The 18,593-nt window shown below is 36.3% G+C and overlaps 3 protein-coding genes across 3 annotated transcripts; 2 read left to right on the top strand and 1 right to left on the bottom strand.

Annotated features, from left to right (window-relative positions):
- Positions 1-507: 507 nt before the first annotated feature.
- On the bottom strand, positions 508-8,269 carry LOC106389177 (protein SRG1-like). Its single transcript, XM_013829379.3, has 4 exons — positions 7,971-8,269; positions 1,480-1,727; positions 1,070-1,397; positions 508-837 (listed from the first exon to the last, which is right to left on the bottom strand). The coding sequence occupies exons 1-4, from the start codon at positions 8,217-8,219 to the stop codon at positions 595-597; spliced, it is 1,068 nt and encodes a 355-aa protein (XP_013684833.1). The 5' UTR covers positions 8,220-8,269; the 3' UTR covers positions 508-594.
- Positions 8,270-9,359: 1,090 nt separating this feature from the next.
- On the top strand, positions 9,360-11,822 carry LOC106384320. The gene is made up of 2 exons (XM_013824305.1): positions 9,360-10,214; positions 10,413-11,822. Exons 1-2 carry the CDS (start codon positions 9,360-9,362, stop codon positions 11,820-11,822), a joined length of 2,265 nt encoding a protein of 754 aa, XP_013679759.1.
- Positions 11,823-14,860: 3,038 nt separating this feature from the next.
- On the top strand, positions 14,861-15,352 carry LOC106384319 (uncharacterized protein At4g04775-like). The gene is made up of 2 exons (XM_013824304.1): positions 14,861-15,028; positions 15,098-15,352. The coding sequence occupies exons 1-2, from the start codon at positions 14,861-14,863 to the stop codon at positions 15,350-15,352; spliced, it is 423 nt and encodes a 140-aa protein (XP_013679758.1).
- Positions 15,353-18,593: the final 3,241 nt, after the last annotated feature.

Genomic DNA, 18,593 nt, shown 5'->3' with positions numbered 1-18,593 from the left:
CACATCATGTGCTCCTAAGATAGCCATCATCCTAAGACTCCAATTGTCATAGTTGCTCTTAGTGAGCAATGGAACTTGGAAGGGAACACCATTATTTGCCATCTTCAAAAGGAACTTGTGGCTCTGATACCACTTTGTTGGAATGAAAAGTTTTATAAAGATGGAGAAAGTGTTTAAAGTGTTTGAAGAGAAAGAAATTTTGTGAAGAATAAAGATTTTATAACTTAGAAGAAGATTTTTATTACTTGTTACAAGCTTTGTTTATTTCTTGGTGATTCAAAATGAAAGGGGAGTGGAGGTATTTATAGCCTCCAAAATACAAAATATCTTACATATTTTAATCATAAATCTAGAGAATTCTACCATAATATCTAAGATTTTTTTATTATAATTATCTAGATAATTCTATGAGAATATCTAGATTTTTATTCTAAGGAGGTGGAGGATGATTCTAGATATTGGACTAAGTTTGAACTAAAATGATTAGTAAATTATTAGCCCAAAATGTGATCCAAATCAAGTTTAACTTTCAACACTAAGAAGGCAGAGTTTCTTGCGCCATAGGGAAAAGGTTTTATTATTCATTGTTTTATTTTAGATTCTCATAACATCAAGGTAAGCTTTTCCATCAAGCTTACGTGTGAACAAGTCCTTGCGATACTCTTCGACGGTTACACTTTTGAAAAATGCAGCCTTTTGCTTTTCCACAAGACTTCTCACGGGACCAACTTCTTTACCCATTCCCACATTGTGAAATGCCGCCACAGAAAGCCTCTCTTTCTCTGAGCTAACAACTCCACGATGCTCTATACTCTGGTAAGACCCGTTCGTTATGATCTACATTGATTACCAATATCATGAATACAACCAATTTTACAATTAGAGCCGATCATGAGATATTGAGAATTTAAACAATTTATCAAAAAAATTTAGTAAATATGTTTATTTAACAAGTTGGGGGCCTATGTTTGTATACTTGGAAAAGTTTGGAGGCCCAAAACTAATATTTCACTTACCTATGTCAAGGACTGGCTCTGTCTACAAATGTGTTCGTACATGTATAACATACCTCTAAGACATCTCCAATGTTGACAAGGAAAGCATTTGGGAGAGGTTTGACAGGAACCCACTTGCCATTTTTCTTGATTTGGAGACCTTCAACTTCATTAACCTGCAGCAGTATGGTGAGTCCTGTAGAATCTGAATGCGGAATTAGACCAATAACCTGGTCGGGATCTGGACAAGGCGGGTAATAATTCATCCTCATTGTCTGTCTTAACTCATCATCAAACAACTTCTCCATTTCCTGGGGTGTTATCATCAAGGCGCTCGCCATTTTCGATAACAAGATCTTGGCTATGCTTTTCACTTCACCAGAATACGTGTCTAGTGTATCTCTGAAGAAACAATAACCATGGTTTTAAACAAACAAGACTTGTTGGTTACTTGATAAGAATGGCGTTACTATTTGGAGCAAACCTAAAGGGAAGAGGTAACTTGGGGAACAAGTGAGGCTTGCGTAAGTGGACAGGTTGCATTACAAGGAGGAACAGGTCTGACCAATCGAGTTTCTGCTCTTCTGAAACCACAAAAGTATGTCCAAACCCTTCGATCTCACTGGGTTGTTGCCATAGCTTCTTCTTCTCTTCCATGGGAAGGTTGAAAAAATCTTGAATCTCCGACTTGAATTTGTCCAAGAAGCCTGTTTCCATTCCATGGTTTACAAGCTAGAGATAATCCATAAAGACATGCCACAATGAAAATAATTATAGCGTCAAATTACTGTATAACAAAAAAAAACTAAGAAATTTGCCAAATATGAGTCACAACTTGATTTTAAATACAAACTTATACCCAAACTTGAATCAAATGCAAAACTAATCTAAAAGCTTTGTGAAATTACAGCCAACCCCTTGTGACCAAACAAAAAAATACGAATATAGCCCCAGTAAGTCGTCTGAGTCGTCTGAGATGCTAGAAGTCTTCTAGACGACTTTCAAGTAAGTTTTCTGGTGTGGCTGATCTTAAAAATAATTTTAAAATTTTTTAAAAAAAATTTTGATAAGCGAAAAATTAAAATCATGTAATTATAAACAGTTTTAAGTGATATAAATTAAAATATAACAAAACTGAATTATTTTCAACATAGATGAGTGTTGGTAGTGAATCATGGTATTCTTTGGTTTAGGGTTTGACAACATATGTTGTAGTATTGTATGTATTCTTAGGATTAGATTTTGGAAAGTTTGAATGTTTTTTTGAAAAATTAAAATTTTACCTATAAGTGTTTATTTTTATGTATAGTAAACACTTTTGAAGTTTAATTTGATTTTATGAAGTGTTTAGTTAGTTAATTAAGTTTAGGAGTTATGTTTAGGGTGTAGACGACTTCCATGGAAGTCGCCTGGTGAATAATTTTAGCTGGACCGTCCAAATATTCCCGCCTAAAATATTTAAAAAAATTATTTTTCCGCTTAAATAATTTAAACTAGACGACTTATTTGTAAGTCGTCTGGGAACTCTTCTACTTTAGTTTCCCACTAAAAATATTTTAATTTCCCGCTAAAAATATTAAAGTCTTCTGGGCGACTTACAAGTAAGTCGTCTAGGAAGTCGTCTGAATCAAAAATATTTTAACCTAATTGGATTTTTTGTCTCCCTATATAAAGAAAAATTTACACATTATCTCTCCTCCTCTCAAATGGCTACAACAAAAATGTAATGTTCATCATTCTAAAACTCTTCAACCACTCTCTAATCTCTTCGAACTTATAAACACTAAGCTTTATATCAATTTATTGTTTTTGTCTCATGTCTTTCTCACTAATTTATCTTGTTTCTGCAGGTTTTTCATCACATAATTCTCGTCTTCCACTCATTTAAAGGTAGATGTATCAATTTTAGATATGTATTTTTGTGTGTTCTATAAAGGTAGATTTATCTAATCTTCCACTCATTTTCTTTGTTTTTAAGCCATTTGAACGTTTTTGGATATGCATGTTTTTCAGATCTGGATTTGGATATGGAGGTTTTTCAGATCTGGATTTGGATATACCTGTTAGTCGTCTAAAATATAATGCAGACTTCCAGGAAGTCTTCCAGACGACTTCCAGGAAGTCTTCCAGACGACTTCCAGGAAGTCTTCCAGACGACTTCCTGGAAGTCTTCTGACGAAGTCTCCCTTTCATAACAGATCTGAGCGTTTTGGTAAGTTTTTATGTCTGATTTTTCTTCATTTGGTAGCTTCCTGTTGTATCAAGGTCTTACTTTTTTTCAAAACTAAAACTCTCAAACCCACTCTAATCTCTTTGACTTGAAAACACCAAACTTTATATGAATTTTTCAGTTTTATCTCATGTCTTTCTCACTAATCTATCTTTTTTTTTGAAGGCTTTTAATCAGATGATTCTCATCTTCCACTCATTTAAAGGTAGATCTATTAATTTTAGATATGTATTTTTGTGTGTTCTATAAAGGTAGATTTATCTAATCTTCTACTCATTTTTTATTTTTTAAGTCATTTGAACATTTTTTGATATGCAGGTTTTTCAGATCTGGATCTGATATGCAGGTTTTTTTCAGATCTGGAAGACTTCTGGGATGACTTACCTGTTATTCATCTAAAATATAAAGCGCTAGACGACTTCCAGGAAGTCTTCCTAGAAGTCTTCCGACGAAGTCTCCCTTTCATAACAGATCTGAGCGTTTTGGTAAGTTTTTATGTCTGATTTTTCTTCATTTGGTAACTTCCTGTTGCATAAAGTTTTTACTTTTTTTCCAATCTAAAACTCTTCAAACCCACTCTAATCTCTTTGACTTGAAAATAAGGGTGTTCAATCCGGATATCGGTTCGGTTTAGGTTCGGTTTTTTCGGTTTTCGGTATTTCGGTTAGTAAAATATAACTACCATTCTAAATCCATATTTACTTCAGTTCGGTTCGGTTTATATACCGTCGGTTTTCGGTTTATTCGGTTTTATACCAAAAAACATAATTATTTAGTTTGAGATCATATTATATGAATTTTAGAGTCATATTGTCAACACAGTCATTTATTAAAAATATATTACATGTTCAAATAAAATGAACAAAAAAAGTTAAAATGCTTCTACCATCAAATAAAATAATAAAATCTATAACTAAAATCAATGCTTCAAATTTTGAAAATAAAAATATGAAACAAAACAGAAACATGAAAGAAAAGTTTTTCCACTCTTCCATATTTATTGTTCATAAAGTCATGCTTTTTCAATCGAACACGAAACTCTGTTTGTTTACAGATAAGAAAAAAGTTGTGAAAATTTTTCATTAATTATTGTCCATCAAATTTATAATTTTCATATTAATTTAGTGAAGACTAAAATAAAGCAAAAAGATCAAAAGAAAACTTAGAAAATAAGATGTCTGAATTGCGATGTATTGTTATTTAATTATAGTTCAAGTGTTTTACAAATTAAGGTTCTTTATTACTATAAAATTATGGTAATAGTTATTAACAAAAATTTAACTTATGTAACAAATAGATTTTCAAGTATTGTTATAAAATAGATACATATTTACATGTTTCTACTTTTAATCGGTTTTGTTCGGTTTATTCAGTTTAATCGGTTATATACCAAACCATATCCAAATCCTACGGTTTTTATAAAATTATATCCATTCGGTTTATATGGTATATACCAAAACTAAACCATATTGTCTATTTCGGTTCGATTCGGTTCGGTACGGTACGGTTCGGTTTTACCATATTGAACAGCCCTACTTGAAAACACCAAATTTTATATGAATTTTTCAGTTTTGTCTCATGTCTTTCTCACTAATCTATCTTTCTTTTTTGTATGTTTTTAATCAGATGGTTCTCATCTTCCACTCATTTAAAAGTAGATCTATTAATTTTAGATATGTATTTTTGTGTGTTCTATAAAGGTAGATTTATCTAATCTTTCACTCATTTTCTCTGTTTTTAAGCCATTTGAACATTTTTTGATATGCAGGTTTTTCAGATCTGGATTTGGATATGCAGGTTTTTCAGATCTGGAAGACTTCTGGGACGACTTACCTGTTAGTCGTCTAAAATATAATGCGTCGTCCAGACGACTTCCAGGAAGTCTTCCAGACAACTTCCAGGAAGTCGTCTGGACTTCCTGAAAGTCTTCTGACGAAGTCTTCTTCCATGTCAAGTGGAGTCCAAGCTTGTCTTTGTAGAGGAATGATCTATAATAGTTTTGTTTCTGGTCTGTTTTGTGATTTGCATGTCTACTCTTTTAGTTGTGATTTTTTTGTAAAATCAGTAATAATGTTTCCCAAGATGTAATACATGTGCTAACAATGTGTTTACACATTTACAAATCAATGAAATAATGGACTTCAATAGCTTTTCTCTTATCTTTGGATCTCTCATATGCAATAATAAACTCCAATGACCTTCTTCTCATCTTAATAAACAAGAATGTTGGTAGCTTCATATTGATACAACATTTTAAGAAATATTTTAACCATTCTTCCAACTCATAACAATAATTATCATTAGTGTCTATAACAATAATACTTAAGAGATGGAAACAAATTTAGTAAAACTAAGGGAGAAAACTTATTTTGAAAATATGAGTTTTACATATCTTGAAGTTACTTAATACTCTTAAAAATACAAGTTATTCAAAAACAAGCGTAGAAGACTTCCACGGAAGTCTTCTCGGATCAGTTAGAAACTTTAATAAACATGAATTTTGGTAACCTCATAAATATCACGAATTAAGTTATAAATTTATTTCAGTAGCTAAAATATTGATTAATAGACATGAATTAACAAGAAAATATTAAAAATTCTTTATAGTTTTAGAGAAAATGAAAGTTTATTACACATTGGCAGACTTCTAGGAAGTCGTCCATTTAGGTTAGTTTTGCAATTGATTTTTAACCTAGAGAACTTACATGGAAGTCGTCCATCTTTGTTTGTTAAAAAAAAAATTCGAGACGACTTCCATGTAAGTCGTCTAGAGAAAACGGGTTAGTTTTGCATTTGACCGGATTGTTTCAGAAGTTTGACTTTTCCTGGACGACTTCCGTGTAAGTCGTCCAGTAGAAAATTAAAAAATTAATATTTTGTTATACCTAGACGACTTACATGGAAGTCGTCTCAGGTTAGTTTTGCAATTGAAAAATAAAACAAAAAATTATTTTTTTCTAGACGACTTACACGGATGTCGTCCGTTCTTACATAGAAGACCAGAATCTCAGAATAAAATCATGGACGGCTTCAATGTAAGTCGTCGGACGGACGACTTCCGTATAAGTAGTCTAGAAAAAAATATTTTTTTTTGTTTTATTTTTCAATTGCAAAACTAACCTGAGACGACTTCCATGTAAATCGTCTAGGTATAACAAAATATTGATTTTTTAATTTTCTACTGGACGACTTACACGGAAGTCGTCTAGGAAAAGTCAAATTTCTGACACAATCTGGTCAAATGTAAAACTAACATGTTTTCTCTAGACGACTTACATGGAAGTCGTCTCGAATTTTTTTTTTAACAAACAAAGATGGACGACTTCCATGTAAGTCGTCTATAAAAGCACATTTAAAAGTCAATTGCAAAACTAACATATGCATTGACCAGAAGGCTTCCATGTAAGTCGTCTACAGCCAGACGACTTAATTGGAAATCGTCTACAACCACACGACTTACTTGTAAGTCGTTTGGACGAACAGATCTGGGAAAAAACTGATTTCATAGTTTCAACCAGTGAGATAACTTGTTTATCACACATAAGTCTTCTCCAAGCACCCAGAATCTCAAACAAAAGTGACCCACCAAAGAATCGTAAGCTTTAATGGCTCTATGAACCATAAAAAATTTAGAATCAAAATCTTGGGTTTTTTTTGAATGAATATGGAGAGAAAGTGAAAGAGATGTTGATTTTAGTTCATAAGAATTGAGAATGAAAGAGTGTAAATCGATTTTTAGGTGCATTAAGAGCTTCAAATTGGTTGTTCACGGTGGTTGGTGTATTGATGGCAATGACAATATTGTGAATACTTTAGGAAGATGAGGATAATAGAGTAAAATATGTATTTTTGAAAAAAAAGAAAAAAAATGATGACATTTTCATAAATAATTTGAACTTTGGGGGTGAAAGAGGCAAGTCAAAGTTTCAAAAAAAACATGGGTTAGTTTTGTGTTTGACTTTAAGTTTTGAGTCATATTTGCAAAACCCCCAAAAAACTATATATAAATATATAACTTGTTAATATTAACCTTTCTTAAAAAACTAGTTAATATTCTAAATAAAACAAATATCTATTTTAAAGTTATGAAAACAATATTATATTTTTATATGTGTATTTTCGTTCCATTTCTATGTATATATTGATTACTACATCGGTAAGAATGCACTGCATAATAATAGCTATTGTTATACTATGCAAAACTATTTAGCAGAAATAGTTTGATATAAGTTTTTTTTTTTAGTTTGATATAGTTTTATTTTATGGGTTCATATTATAAACACAAAATAAAGTATAAAAAGAAATAACTTTAAAGCTTGTGGTCCTATACTCCTATGTGATTTTACATATCTTCCAAATATGCTATGTGATTTTATATATCTTCCAACTACAAATAAATGAAACTTCTACACAAATAAAATAAAATTGTTATATTTAACATTTAAAGCAAAAAAAATGTGACTTAATTTCTCATGGCAGGTGGATCGAACCTGAAATATGGTGACATCCCAAACTTTTTTTCTTACCACTTGACCACAAGCTCCCAGTCTTGTCTCTTTTATTTGTTGATTTCATATTGTGGTTATCTTTCTAAAATCTCATATATATATTTTATATCTTTTTTTACTGCATGTATATTTTATATCTATATGGGGTTTAATACTACAAAAAACGAAGAGGGTTTATCTTGTAAAGAAGAAATTATTAAGTGGTAATTTCGATATACAGAAATATTGAAAACTTGCCTGGAAAAATCCCCATTCTTTGCATGCCAAGTCGAGCTTGTGAATCTCAGCATCCATGGAGGCTAAAGAACCCAAGAGATTCATGTCGATGATTGGGATCTCGGTTCTTAAATCACAGTCGATCTCACCTTTGTCAAGATCAGACCGTACATACCTCGGAGGAACCGTCGTGGTCAGCTTCTTCTTCACCATCTCTTGAACAGATGGAACTATAATAGAGCTATGCTGGCTTTCTCCCTTGGCTTCCATGGCGGATTATTCTTGAAAGAAAAAGAATGTTGATAATGCCAAATATTTTTGAGCGAACGCTTACAAAAAGATAATGGACCTTGGCGTTTTGCTACACGTTTTGCAAGTGGGGATTAGTGAAGTAACTACTGCGTCGTTTTGTATGTCCGGTGTGTTTTTTGCATGGGACCAGGTTGCATGGAACTAAAATGGAAACTACTTATGCGAAGCAATTTAGGACATTGCTAAATTGTTGAGCCTTCCCTAACAACCAGACCCGATTCTGGGCACAACTGTATGAAATATTCACGAAGTATTATACTTAGGTTGCATGATCTCCAAATTATTTTGTTAATTAGAATTAGAGAAAATTACTAGAATGTTATAGAAAAGTTGGTTTATTACTAAAGTGTTATACATCTTTTTAAAATGACTAGAATGTTTGGACACCCATAGTAAATGACTCTAAGGGCCTTTGGTTAGTTTTTTTAATTGAAATTACTTTTAAACATATAATCCACATCAGTAATTAAAATTACACATCACACCACAATAGAAACCAAACCGTCTCTTCTCCAACATAACTAAATCGAAGTTTTAAAAAAGAAACTAACTAAGAACATCGTTTTGTCGTCTCGAAGAAGAACCGTCGAAGAAGGAACCGCGAGGATACTCCCACTCTCCGTCATCGACATTGTCTGTGTTAACTTCCTCTTCGTCGAAATAGCTCTCTGTCGTTGTACTCTGTTTTCTCTGTTATCATCGTGCCCGAAATCAGAATTCTGAACTCGTTTGTACGAAATCGTCTTCGCCGCCGCCTTCGCCGCATTCTTATCTTCGAGTTCGTCTTTTCCGGTAGGATATCGCGACGTTATATATTGTGTTTTGTTGAGTTTGTGGGTCAGTTATGTATTATATTTCATCTGATTTATATTTTGTTGCGACTGAGATAGGGTTGTGTTGCGGCTGTGATTTTGTTTTGTTGGGGGTTTCGTTGTGTCTGAGTTAGGGTTTTGCTGCGGCTGAGTTATGGTTATGTTATGGCTGAGTTATATTTGTGTCGTGAATAACCTAATGTTATGTTATGACTGTGTTACTCTTATGATGCGGCTGAGTTACTGTTTTGTTGCGGCTGATTTTATTGTTGGGTTATATGATCAAATGGATGCTGCTGAAGTTAAATCAGGGGATTACCCACCAAGACTTTACCCTGAAGGGTCTTCTAACCTAGATGGTAAAGTTATTAATCACAATTTCCATCCAGGGCATTTCCTCCACGTTAGAGAAACAATAGGACTTGATGTGTGGGAAGAACTGGTGAACTCTCCCATTGGAGTAGTTGCTAGGCTGGCTGAACGCGAAAGCATGTGGTCTGGTAGGACCGTGCACTATCTACTGTGTAGACAGCTGCGAGTTATAAAGAACGAGATATGGTGTCTCATGGCTGATGAGGCTATCAGGTTTAGCTTGCTCGAGTTTGGTGAGATCACTGGGCTAAACACAGGTCCATTGCCAACAGAAAAATTTGATCCTGGTCAATACAACGAGTTTTGGGGGGAGTTGAAGGTGCCGCTTGGGATTGGACCAAAGTTAGATGAACTGAAGGCAGCATTAGCGTTCTGTCCGCTTTGGAGTTTTGAAAAGCGCAAGTGGTTGGGGCTGCTACTTCTTCAAGCCATGAGAGTCTATTGTTTGCATCACAATTCAAGGATACCCTTTCAAAGTGCAATAAGGGTATTCGACGATGAAGCCATGAGGTCGTATCCATGGGGTCGGACTGCATACGAAGTTCTAATTGACTCTATTAAAACGTTGACTCCAGATGGAGGTTCATACACAATAAGCGGCATGAAGGACTCGTTATTGATTTGGGCTTATGAATCCGTCACATGCTTCGGTGAGAGTTTTGGGAGAGTGATCAATAACGAAGACGTTCCGCTTTTGCGATGGGGTGGAAAGCGTACACGTGCAAGCTTTGATAAATTGTTGTCTGCCGAAATCGAAAAGCATGGCGAGGTAAGGTTTAACGCTGACTTAATTTATTTGATGGCTGAGTTCGGAGTTACTTAATGGCTGAGTTATGTGTTAAATTACGGATGAATTATTTTAGTTGATGGCTGAGTTATTTGTTAAATCACGGCTGAATTATTTTAGTTGATGGCTGAGTTTTGAGTTAGTTTGGAGGCTGAGTTTTGTTATAACCTGGTGTTGCAGGTGCGTGTGAGGAGAATGGTTTTGAAGGACTCAATTGAAGAGATGTTTCCTATTTGGCCGGGTGAAGATGACGACCCACAACTCGTTAGGTTGATAACAGACATACATTCAGGTAGATTTGTGAAAGGTTTGTGGGAAGTGCAGGGGAATGCAAAGGGGAAGGGGAATGAGAAGAAGAGAATGAAGGGTGGAGTTTCGTCAGAAGCTGAGCCACCCACTAAGAAGCAGAAGAAAGTTAAGACACAGAATGAGTCTGAAGCTGATGCAGTAGGAAAGGGTTCTCGCGAGAAGGAAGGTAGCAAAGAGTTGGAGTTGGAGAACAAAGCGACTCTAACGACCATTGTGAGTACTCTGGATATTATTTCCAGAAAAATTGATCAGGTTGACTCACGGTTGGAAGCTTACGAGTTAGACCGGAACAGACCATTGATGGACCAAAAGACCATTGATGACAGGGTGAATGCTTTACTGGAGGAGCGTCTGAAAGATCTGGGGATTGGGAAAAGTCCCGAAAACCATGATAACCCCTCTCCACAATTATCAGATAACTCTTTATCGATGGCATCACCGGTGGTTCGAACGCATCAGAAGTCTGTCAATAGTCCAGCGTTAGTAGCTGCGACTCCTGGTAAGGAGTTTGGACCGAAAACGAATTTGGCCAAGGAGCTTGAAAAGGAATCAGGGGTGAAAAGGACTTTGGATGAGGAGTTTGGTAGTGTCGATAAAGCTACTGATATGCGGCCTCTTGATTTCGTAGTAGTTTCTCCTGCAAAGGCTACTAAGGATGATAAGGCTACTAAGGATGATAAGGCTGATAAGGATCCAGCCTATGGACGCGGCTGCATGCGCAAGTGTATTGTTAAGGGTGAGGAAGCCGATGAGAAGAAAAAAGCTGCGCATGCAGATGCTGCGTTTAAGAGGAAGGAGAAGGTTGAGGCTAAGAAAAAAGCTGCTGACGATAAGAAAAAAGAGGCTGAAGCTATGAAAAAAGAGGCTGAAGCTAAGAAAAAAGTGGCTGAGGCTAAGAAAAAAAAGGCTGAGTTAAAGAAGAAACAAGAGGCTGAGCTAAAGAAGCAAAAACAGGCTGGGTCAAAGTACAAAAAGGTGACTCCACCGCGTGACGGTGTAACAAGATGCAAGGTACAAGAGTCTGATGTAGAGGACAGTTCATTGGCTGATATAACTGACGAAGTTGTTGCAGAACAGAACGAATTCACGCCGGAGTCTGATGTCGAGAATTCTGAAGTGGTTAGATCTGCCATAATTAAGGACTACCGGGAGAAAAATGTTCGATTAACTCCAAAAGGGTTGTCAATGATGGCAGATTCTTCATCATTAGTTTTTCCGAACGTAGGACATGATGGAATGACGTGCATGAGGAAGAATTACTCCTTCATCAGCAATATATGACCCTCTAGCACCTTTTGATCCGGCGCTATTGGAGAAACTTATGCAACACATCAAGGCAATTCCACCCAAACCACCAGCAGCACCAGGTAAAAAGGAAGTACTAACAGCTGATCATGAGAGTGACTTCTACAGCATACTCATCCATGAGAGACCGTGGCCGGAGAACGAGTATGGATGGGTGTTTGATAATGTAAGTCTTTATTACGGCTGAGTTATATATTATTTTATTTTATTACGGCTGTGTTATCTAATTTTTACGGCTGAGTTATATATTCATTTATTATATCACGGCTGGGTTATATATTCTTTTATTATATAACGGCTGAGTTATATATTTGATTACGGCTGACTTGTTAATATTATTTATGTAGCATGTCGTGGCGTATATGAACGTCCTCATTAAAAGGTCCATGCGAGAGCCCACTCCATTCTGGTCCAAGCGGATTGCCTTCGTTGACGTTTAGTGGCAAAGTTTTTTTATTCACGATTACGCTCAGTTCAAGATGAAACCCACAATGTTCATGTTCAAATGCAATGGTTATGAAGATATGATAAATGGTAGGATTCCCGATCATTGTCGAACAAACTTGAAGTGGTATGAAGATGTGGATCACTTGTACGGATGTCTTCAAACCGGCGGAAATCACTGGGTTGCATATCACGTGGATCTGAAGAAGGAGAAGATTGATTGCTACGATCCAATCTTTGGAGAGGTAACACTCGAAAGTGAGCAGAGAATTCTGAATTCATTTAAACCGCTGACGCACATGATTCCCGCTATGTTGAGTGTACATATTCCTGCTAATATCCGACCCATTAGCAGGAAGAAGTTCTCATTTAGAAGGAGGAGCAAAAGATACACTCCACAAAACACCCAGGTTGGCAATTGTGGGGTGTATTCGTTGAAGTTTGTGGAGTGTCTAGCACTTGGTGTAACGTTTGGTGGGATAAACGATCAAAATATTCAAGGTTTACAGATGAAGATGGCAGCAGATATCCTCGCTGAAGGAGAAAATGTTGTGACGGAACAAATGATGGCTAAATGAACATGTGTTGTTATGAAGTACTTGACTTATGTTGTTGTTATTTTATGATGAACTTATGTTGTTATTTTGTACTTGACTTATGTTGTTATTAAGTATTTGACTCAGTCTTATCGTTTTTATAACCCTGACGTGTCGTATATACGTAACTCAGCCTTACACCAAACATACCCTATAATCGTAACATGTTTATATAACTCAGTCGTATCAATTAGTATTAGTCAGCCGTTACGATATTATAACTCAGCCATACCTCAAACATACCCTATAATCAGAAAAAATAAATGTTTATACTTTAAAATGTTAAACTGAAACCCCAATTATATATCTGAAGTGAATATATAATCAACTGAATGTGTCTTCTTTATTGAATCTACGAGTTTAGAATCAATCATGATCTTGAGGTATATGTTTGTCTTACAATTACTCATAAACTTAACTGATACATATAAGATGTGAGCATAATTCAAAACTCATAAACTATTATTGTGTTATTTATCATGAATTTGTGTTTTTATAATTATTCTTGCACCATAAATCCAAATCCCAAACTTAAAAACCCAAAAAAACAAACCTAAACCCAAAATAAGCAACCCTAAACCCCATTTACTAAGTCAGCCGTAAATGTGGTCTGTAACTCAGCCGTAAAGTGTAACTTCATCCTGACGTTTGGGGGAAAAAAGATAACTGCTTCTTGGGAAATTTTAACTCGAGACGTTTGACGTTTTGTACCTCTCTATATATTGTCTCCTCTCTTACACCTTTCTCTCTCTAAAAAAAACCTAAACAAAAATTCTTTATCCCCATCAAAAGTTATGACGATTGTTTCTGGTTATTCGACGATGTTAGAGAACTGTGTCAATGCGATACTAAGCTCTGCAAATCGTGAAAACCTCCCTCTTCTATACCCTGGTCCGGGTGAATTACTTGACACAACCAGTACTATCTGATTCAAATTTTTAAGTGATCTCTCTCTCGTCATCCCGTCGATTCTTGCAGAAGGTTGGGTTCATGATTGGCCGACATACCGCGCAATTCCCGATCATTTTAAGGAATGCTGGTTTCTTCAACTCGCTGTAAGAACAGTTTGTCCACTTAAAATGGCAGCATAGTGTTGCTGAGTTATTTTTCTGTTGTGTTCTCAACGGTTTTGTATTTTTTTTTTTTTGTAGCGCAAAAACACATGGGATCGAAGGCATAATTCGACAGTTTGGACACATTTTAATCTTGTGGCCAGAACGCTATTTCGTTGCCAGATGCGCTATTTGAAGAGAACTTGGGCAATCGGAGGCGACAAGCCTTCGTGGATGTTAACAAGAGTCTGGCATGTTCTCGTCCACATGTTTGAAGAGTTTGGTCCTGGAAATTTTGGTTTCTGAAAGTGATGCCTTGTCTGTATTTTGAATCTGATAATTTCGGTTCCTGAATGTAAACATGTCGAATTCATATTTCTTGTATATTAAGTACTATAACCCAGTCATAATGTGTTTGTTTAATTCAGCTGTATCTTTATAATAACTCAGCCACTACGTATAAAATAACTCAGCTGTGAATGTTAACTTAGTGAAAACTTAAAGTTAACTCAGCCAAAACGTATAAAGTAACTCAGTTGTGAATGTTAGTTTACGATAAACCCAGCCATAAGTGACCGAAACTCAGCCGTAAATAAATGAATCATAATTCAGCCATTGTAAAACGGCAAAACCCAGCTGTGAATGTTAATATAATAAATTTCTAATGTGACGTTTCCACTTGCTTGATTGGACTGAGTTGTCGATTAATTATGGCTCGTGTGGAAAATACGGCTCAAACCTAATATCGAGGCTAATTATTAACAGTCTGTGACGCATGTGTCGAGGGATTTACAATATCGACATATTTAAATATTATTTTAATTATGGCGCGTGTGGAAACGATGTTGTTTCATCATGTCGTCTTTCTCACCCTAATTCCATGTAATTCCATTTCGTTTCTGAAATTGTTTTGAGAATCAAAATGCCTTCTTCATCCTGCGTTTCAGGAAATTCTCACAGGTGCCGTTTGAACGCGGAAAGAGGAACGCCGAAACAGTGTTGGTGTGGTGAACCCTGTTACATTTCTACATCTGGAACCACTACAAATCTAGGAAGATTGTACTATTGCTGCGGAAAAGGATATAATAAGGTTCGTTTTGGTTCTTATTTTGCATGTTATGTAACGTAGTACTTAGATCTGGTTATATTGTGAAAACAGAGACATTTATTCAAATGGGCGGATGAGTGTTTGGTTGAAGAGGTTGAGGATATTAAGTCACTGATAAGTGGCATGAACAAAGACATCTCGGAATTCAGACTTAGCTTTGCTCGGTTGGAGAAAGAGATTGAAGTAATGAAGACGGCATCTGAGGGAAAAGGAGAAGAATGTATGAGTCAGGGTCGGTGTTTGAGGAATGTGTTTGTTTGTGGGGTTGGAATGTCGTTACTTTTCTACTACTACTACTTTGTTTAGTAATGTTTTGTAAGTCAGCCTATGTTTTACGTAACTCAGACTTAACGTATTAAAGTATCTCAGCCGTGAAGCAAACAAATGATAACATTGTTTACAAACTCAGCCGTGAAGCAAACAAATGATAACATTGTTTAGAAACTCAGCCGTTATGTATAAAGTAACTCAGTTGTAAAGTGTAAAGTAACTCAGCTGTAAAGTGTAAAGTAACTCAGCCGTAAAGTGTAAAGTAACTCAGCTAACTCATCATTGTTTATACCACAACGAAGATTATCACTCACCCACTTTCATTATTAATGGGACGTTTCAACTTGCTTGATTGGACTGAGTTGTCGATTAATGGTGGCGCGTGTTTAAAATATCGAGGCTAATTATTACTTTAACTCAGCCAACGATATGAGAATATCGAGGCTAATTATTACTCCCTCCGTTCATTTGTAATTGATGTTTTACATGTCTGCACGTAAACTAAGAAATCTGAACGTTTTGCAATGCACGTAAATGAACCTCTTTTTTTAAGTGTTTAATACACAATAAATCAGCTGTGATAAAACAGTAATGCAGCCGTAATTGAACAATAAATCAGCCAAAAGAAACAATAACTAAGCCTTCATTACATTCATTTGAACTTAAAAAGAAAATAGCAAAGAACTTAAAAAGATAAGGTACCGATAGATTACATCTTCACCACTTCCTTGTGTCCCTAATAACGCTTATCGGTTCAAAATCACGTAAAAACGTGCCAATCTCTTTGATCCAGAAACAGCGCTCACACATGTTGTCATCATTAGTCATATCAAGGTGCCACAAGCAGAGACATTGTCGCCACACATGTGTTGCACATTGGCATCTGTAGAACGACGGAACAAACTTTGAAATGAACAGCGCCCTATTTTGGCGGAACTCGTCAGAATGCCACAAACCCCATCCCCATTTCACAGATCGCACTAGTTTCCCTATCCTCTGAACCCATTCTCTTGGAATACCATGAAAATACTGCCCATCACACAAAAAGATTGCTTGAGTAATTGCATGTGTATACACAGCACGCTCATATCCTGCATCTGCTGCACGCTTCATGAGAGAAAGGCCTTCTTCTTGAAGGCCGAATGTGAAGTAGAACTGTACACCCTTTGTATAAAGTGTGCTTGGATTTCCCTCAGCGTAGCAAGATTTCAACAACTGTGAAGGCATATTGAGTCCCCAGGGAACGGATAACACATCGTAAAAATAGTATACACCACGCCGCTCTGCTAACGCTTTCATCGACTTGGACGATGCTTTGAGGCCATAGAGATCTTGGAAGGAGTTACGGGCCACACGTTCAACCACCAACGCCTGAATTTCTTCAGGCAATTCAAGAAGAGAGAAATATTTCCTTTAGATAGAGAGAGAAATTGTGTGAAAAATAGAGAGTTGAACATATAATTGTTCGAGAAATGCCTTATTTATTCAGCCGTAATACAAATTCTTTCAATTAATCAGCAGTTTATTGAATTCGCGACGTTTCTTATTTTGGGCGGGAATTATAGCAGTTGCGTTTGAAAACAAAAACCCAGCCGTAATGCAAATACGTGAAAATCCCTAATCCAGCCGTAATATATATAAATGAAAACAAAAACCCAGCCGTAATTCAAATACATGAAAATCCCTAATCCAGCCGTAATATATATAAGTGAAAACAAAAACCCAGCCCTAATTCAAAAACATGAAAATCCCTACAACACTTGCTTACATCGGACAAGTTTTCGCATTATGGCCACTCTGTCTACATCGAGAACATGTGTGTTCTTTCCTAGGACGTTTGTTTTGAAGTGCAACTTCTAAAGCAGATTTCATGCTATTTTTCTTAGGTCTTCCTGGTTGTTGACGAATATACGGGGGCAAGCACGGTTGGTTTGCCACGATTTCTGGAACAGGTTGCGCTGAGTCAGCCGGCATGATAGATTCAGCGTATGCGCTCACCAAATATTCACTGTTATAGTAAGGACTGTACAGGGATATACGACAAACATTGTTGTACTCCGCAGCTGCGATTGCGTGTACACATGGTAATTTCTCGTGTTCGAAACGCCGACATGTGCACTTTCGCTCTACCAAATTAACAACATTCAAAGACTCGCTAGAAGATCCATATTTAACTTCAGTGTGTGATGATCATCAATCCTTTGGACCGCCAATTCTCTGGCGGCAGTTACACGATCCTATTAACAAAAAAAAAAAAAATATGAAGCGACTGAGTTATTACATATTACGGCTGATTTAAGAATTATAAAGGCTGACTTATGAATTTTATGAAACGACTGACTTAAGAATTTTATGAATTTTAAAGACAGACTTATTTTTACTGTTACGACTGACTTACATGTAGTAGTTTCTCGACACCACGCGTAAGCGTCGTTGGCTGCGATCTTGCATCCTCTCTCCGTTCAGCAAACCATCTGGTCATCATAACTCGTATCGATTCTAATATTCGAACAATGTTTAGACCTCTAGCATGCGACAATGCTCTGTTCATTGATTCCACTATGTTTGTAGTCATCAAATTGTACCTCTCGCCCAGGAAATGAACACGCGTCCACAGGCGGACATCAGCTCTTTGGAGGTAGCCGTGGAGTGCAGGATGAATCGCTTCAATCTCCTCGAAAATCGCAGTAAAGTCAGACATCCTTAAACATCTCGCCGCTTTCTTTACAAGACGAAATGCTTCTTTTCCTTTGTATTGTTCCCAATATGTTCTTATATAAATGGTAGGTGCATATTCCCTGAGCAGCCAACGGATACACATTTCTAATTGCTTTCCCTATTGAGTTATGCCTGTCCGAGATTATCGCAAGACCCTCGTCGTCAGGAATCAGAAGTTTTAGTTGCGTAAAAAACCAATGCCACGAATCATCATTTTCTGTGTCAACCACTGCGGAGGCTATTGGAAAAATCTGGAAGTTACCATCCTGAGCTAGTGCTGTGAGTAGCGTCCCTTTGTATTTACCATTGAGAAATGTATCGTCGACTACAACAACTTTGCGCATGAAAGGAAACCCATTAAAGATCGCACCAAAGGCAAGAAACACATACATGAATCTTCCAAGCTCATCGATTTGAAGACGCGTAACTGTACTCGGATTTGCCCTTCTTATCATGTATAAGTAAGAAGGAAAGCTTTCAAACCCACACTCAGGTGTTCCCTCATCGATTTCCCTTGCAAATTTCAGCGACCGGTGTGATTTCCAATAATCCATCCATT

Source organism: Brassica napus, chromosome C8 (assembly GCF_020379485.1).
Source record: "Brassica napus cultivar Da-Ae chromosome C8, Da-Ae, whole genome shotgun sequence".
NCBI classification, from domain to species: Eukaryota; Viridiplantae; Streptophyta; class Magnoliopsida; order Brassicales; family Brassicaceae; genus Brassica; species Brassica napus.
Note: the sequence above shows the minus strand (reverse complement) of the source record. Positions and strands in the feature narration are given on the sequence as shown.

Excerpts from the sequence above, each read along its gene's own strand:
- LOC106384320 (XM_013824305.1), top strand. The coding sequence starts at position 9,360 with ATGGATGCTGCTGAAGTTAAATCAGGGGATTACCCACCAAGACTTTAC. Across the intron at positions 10,215-10,412 it reads AAATCGAAAAGCATGGCGAG|GTGCGTGTGAGGAGAATGGT; the intron begins GTAAGGTTTAAC and ends CTGGTGTTGCAG.
- LOC106389177 (XM_013829379.3), bottom strand. The coding sequence starts at position 8,219 with ATGGAAGCCAAGGGAGAAAGCCAGCATAGCTCTATTATAGTTCCATCT. Across the intron at positions 1,398-1,479 it reads AAGTTACCTCTTCCCTTTAG|AGATACACTAGACACGTATT; the intron begins GTTTGCTCCAAA and ends TTGTTTCTTCAG. Across the intron at positions 838-1,069 it reads ACATTGGAGATGTCTTAGAG|ATCATAACGAACGGGTCTTA; the intron begins GTATGTTATACA and ends TAATCAATGTAG.
- LOC106384319 (XM_013824304.1), top strand. The coding sequence starts at position 14,861 with ATGCCTTCTTCATCCTGCGTTTCAGGAAATTCTCACAGGTGCCGTTTG. Across the intron at positions 15,029-15,097 it reads GCGGAAAAGGATATAATAAG|AGACATTTATTCAAATGGGC; the intron begins GTTCGTTTTGGT and ends TTGTGAAAACAG.